The sequence below is a fragment of the Bidens hawaiensis genome, unplaced genomic scaffold (genome assembly GCF_021521415.1).
Source record: "Bidens hawaiensis isolate Kalapana, Puna unplaced genomic scaffold, B.hawaiensis_p1.1 tig00015856_1, whole genome shotgun sequence".
Taxonomy (NCBI): Eukaryota; Viridiplantae; Streptophyta; class Magnoliopsida; order Asterales; family Asteraceae; genus Bidens; species Bidens hawaiensis.
The window spans coordinates 214,414-218,930 of NW_027492419.1; the positions used below are offsets into that span (position 1 = coordinate 214,414).

Below are 4,517 nucleotides of genomic sequence, written 5' to 3' on the forward strand. Positions count from 1 at the left end.
ATCTCATACCTTATATAACCACCTTATTCATTACTTACTCATTTAACAATATTTAAATACTCGTATAAACATCCAATATCTTAAAGGCTCATTCAACTTGTCAAGTACATGTTTTAACTATTCTTCAGTATGAACTAAGATATTATATTTTATATTTACATTCAAAGCCAGGATGTTACAAATATCCCCTACCAATTAAGGGTTACATCCTCGAAACCATTAAGTACAGAATAATTGCGGGTAATTCTCTCGCATTTCTTTTTTAGATTCCCAAGTTGCCGCAGATCCCTTCCTATGTTTCCATTGTACTTTAACTTGGGTAATTTCTTTATTTCTGAGCTTTTTCACCTTTTGATCCAGGATAGCTATAGGATCCTCTATGTAGTTGAGTTTGTTGTCCACCTCAATGTCATTTAGTGGTACATTGGTACTTTCATCACTTAAACATTTCCTCAAATACGATACATGAAAAGTATTATGTATACCTTGTAATTCTTGGGGTAGGTTTAAACGATAAGCGACCTTCCCTACACGTTCGATGATTTTGAAAGGTCCTATGTAACAAGGACTTAGCTTCCCACGCTTTCGAAATCGAATGATTCCATTCCAAGGAGAAACTTTTAGCATGACTAAACCTCCGACTTCAAATTCAATTAGGCGCCTATGTTTATCAGCATATGATTTCTGTCGGTCCTGTGCAGCTTTTAATCGAGCTCTAATTTGATCAAGTTTTTCAGAAGTAAGTTTCACCACCTCAATGCTCCCTAGGTCTTTTTGACCTATCTCTCCCCAACATATGGGGGTTCTGCATTTTCTCCCATATAACATTTCATACGGAGGCATACCAATGCTAGAGTGATAACTGTTATTGTAAGAAAATTCTACTAGAGGTAGATATTTATCCCAACTGCCTCCAAAATCCAAGACACATGCACGTAGCATGTCTTCTAAAGTCTAGATAGTTCTTTCACTTTGGCCATCTGTTTGAGGGTGGTATGAAGTACTAAGTAGTAAACGAGTGCCCATTTCTTCACGGAATTTCTTACAGAACCGTGAAGTAAACCGGGTGTCTCTATTCGAAACTATACTTACAGGTGTCCCATGACGGGAAACTATTTCGTTAATGAATATTTCGGCTAGCCTTTCCGAAGTGTAACTTTCTCCTATTGGCAGGAAGTGCGCGCTTTTTGTTAACCGGTCTACTATCACCTAGATACTATCAAACTTTTTAAGGGTACGAGGTAACTTAGTAATGAAATCCATTGTCAAGTGTTCCCACTTCCAAGTAGGAATTCCAAGATGCTGTAACTTGCCATATGGCTTCTAGTGTTCGGCCTTAACTTGTAGACAAGTTAAACACTTTTCTATATACTTAACTATGTTGTTTTTCATACTTGGCCACCAACAATCTCTCTTTAAATCATAATACATTTTTGTTGTTCCGGGGTGGATGGAATATCGGGATTTGTGAGCCTCATCTAGTATTCTTTTCCTTACTTCTCCAATTCTTGGAATCCATATTCGATCATACCTTAACTTGATGCCATTTTCATTTTCTGTTAAATCCTTAACTTGCCCAAATATCCTTTCTTTCTTTAAATTTTCTTCCTTTAAAGCCTCGGTTTGAGTTGCCTTTATTTCTGTCATTAGTTCAGAGCTCAGGATTAACTTATACAATCTGACCTTAAGAGTTGGATATTTTTCTTTTCGGCTAAGAGCATCAGCAACTACATTTGCCTTCCCGGGATGATATAGGATTTCACAATCATAATCCTTTATTAATTCCAACCATCTACGCTGCCTCATATTCAAATCCTTTTGTTCAAAGAAATACTTTAAACTTTTGTGATCTGAGTAGATGATGCATTTGGTCCCATATAAGTAATGTCTCCATATTTTCAAAGCAAACACCACTGCTGCTAGTTCCAGATCGTGAGTTGGGTAGTTAGCCTCGCTCGGTTTTAACTGCCTTGAGGCATAAGCTATGACCTTACCTCACTGCATAAGTACACAACCTAATTCTTGATGAGAAGCATCTGAATTCATTACCAGATCTTCAATTCCTTCGGGTAGCGTTAGTACTGGAGCTTGAGTGAGGTGTTTCTTCAAATCTTGGAAAGCTTTTTCTTGACTATCACCCATATAAACTTAATATTTTTCTTAGTTAATTTTGTAAGGGGTGTTGCTATTTTAGCAAAATCTTGAATGAATCGCCGGTAATACCCAGCCAGTCCTAAGAAACTTCATACTTCAGTAGGCGTCTTAGGTTGTTCCCATTTGACTATAGCTTCTATTTTTGTGGGATCTACCTGAGCATTTATTACATGCCCTAGGAACTTCACCTCTTGTAACCAAAAGAAAATTTGGCATACAACTTATTCTTCCTTAAGGTTTCCAGGACTTCACGTAAGTGATGTGCATGCTCTTCTCGAGTCTTTGAGTAAACCAGAATATCATCGATGAAAACGATAACATATTTATCTAACATTGGTTTACATACCCGATTCATCATGTCCATAAATACAGCCGGTGCATTAGTTAACCCAAAGGACATGACTAAGAATTCATAATGTCCATACCTAGTACGGAACGCTGTCTTTGGAATATCTTCATTCTTAATCTTCAATTGATGGTATCCTGATCTTAGATCGATTTTAGAGAACAAACATGCTCCTTGTAACTGATCAAATAAATCATCGATTCTAGGTAAAGGATACTTATTCTTGATAGTTAACTTATTTAACTCACGATAATCTATACACATTCTAAGACTACCGTCTTTCTTCTTCACAAACAATACCGGCGCACCCCATGGTGAGATACTTGGTCGAATAAATCATTTATCGGTAATTCTTGTATTTGAATCATTAGTTCCTTCATTTCTAAAGGTGGTAGATGGTAAGGGGCTTTAGCTACGGGTTTTGCTCCAGGAACTAGGTCTATTTTAAATTCCACTTCTCGATCTGGTGGAATTCCCGGTAATTCATTTGGGAATATATCAGGAAACTCACATACCACAGAAACTTCTTCCACTTTCTTGGTTTCCTTTTGAGTATCGATTGCATATGCTAAATAAGCAAAACACCCATGGTGAATCATCTTAGTAGCTTTCATTACTGAAATGATCTTAATTGGCCATTTCTCCCGATCTCCATAAATAGTAACAATACTCCCATCTGGTGCCTGGAGTTTGATGGATTTGGTTTCACAGTTGATTTTGAGCTTTATAAGTGGCTAACTAGCCCATTCCTATTACTAGGTCAAATTCACCTAACGCCGTAGCCATCATTCTTATGGGAAAGATTTTTCCTTCTAAGTTAAGGAAACAATCAACTATAGCCTCGCTAATTTCTATTTGTTTTCCATTGGCTATTTCCAAGGTGAAGGATTGTTCTAATATCTTCAAAGGATTACTTAATGCATGCAAAACCTATATGAAATGAAACTCTTATTTGCACCAGAATCAAATAGTACGGTTGCTGGTAACTTATTAAGGAGAAACGTACCAGTAATCACATCATCTGCTTGCTTAGCTTCTTCTGCAATCATATGGAATGCTCGCCCCTTAGGCTTATTCTCAACTGGCTTATTCTTTAGTTTGGGACATCTATTTCATAGGTGATCGGTTGACCCACATTCATAGCAAGCTCTTGGGGGTTCGGGGCATTCTGAGATGACATGCCCAGGCTTACGGCAACGATAACAGACATTTCCTAAAGCACATATTCCAAAATGCCGCTTTCCACATGTAACACCAGTTAATTCTGGTTCCAAGAGTTAAAGCTTGTAAAGTATGTTCTATTTTCGGGATTTAACCGATGTTTCTCGGAAGCCTTTACGTCATCCCGGTACGTTAAAAGACTTAACTTTTCCTTCCATTATGCCTTATGTTTCAAATTGGAGGGACTTGGATGTAACTTTTCTTTTATATCATAACAAAAGGTTAACCCTAACCACAATAGCCGATCGCAGCTAAGACCCCCCTGCTCGTTTTTCTTCTGCCCAGCCAAGTTTCAGCCGTGAAAACTCCAATTCCAGATCGGTTTTATGATTCCCCATGACTTTTACACCTTAATTGATCATATGAACGCGCTTATTGGTCGTTAAGGTTGAGTTTTGATGATAACAGTTTGCTGACAGATTCGTATACGTTTATTGTAGGGTCTGTAACACGATGGTAATCCATTGTTTTTGATCGATTCTTGATTCCATGATGTTCTACTTTAAGTCTAGTTTCCAGAAAGGTATAATACGTAATTTTTTAAAGAGATTTGAATGGTTTTTATGAATTTATAAAATCAAGTGTCAAAGCTGATGGGGATGACGGATTCTGGTCTGTCTTCCCGACGTCATAACCTTTTTTCTACAGGTCCAAATTGGTTGTTTACACTTCTTTAAGTTAGTATTTTGAGTTAGGAACCAAACCCAATTGGAATCGTTTAATTTGGTTCGGTAATGAATTTTATAAAAATAAAACCATTTTGTTGCGCACCGAAATAGCTGCACGTACCTTGCTG

The 4,517-nt window shown here is 37.3% G+C and overlaps 1 protein-coding gene across 1 annotated transcript; it reads right to left on the bottom strand.

Moving 5' to 3' along the window:
• Positions 1-219: 219 nt before the first annotated feature.
• LOC143549900 (uncharacterized) lies at positions 220-3,549 on the bottom strand. The gene is made up of 6 exons (XM_077040675.1): positions 3,475-3,549; positions 3,257-3,430; positions 2,801-3,183; positions 2,050-2,131; positions 1,532-1,965; positions 220-862 (listed from the first exon to the last, which is right to left on the bottom strand). Exons 1-6 carry the CDS (start codon positions 3,547-3,549, stop codon positions 220-222), a joined length of 1,791 nt encoding a protein of 596 aa, XP_076896790.1.
• Positions 3,550-4,517: the final 968 nt, after the last annotated feature.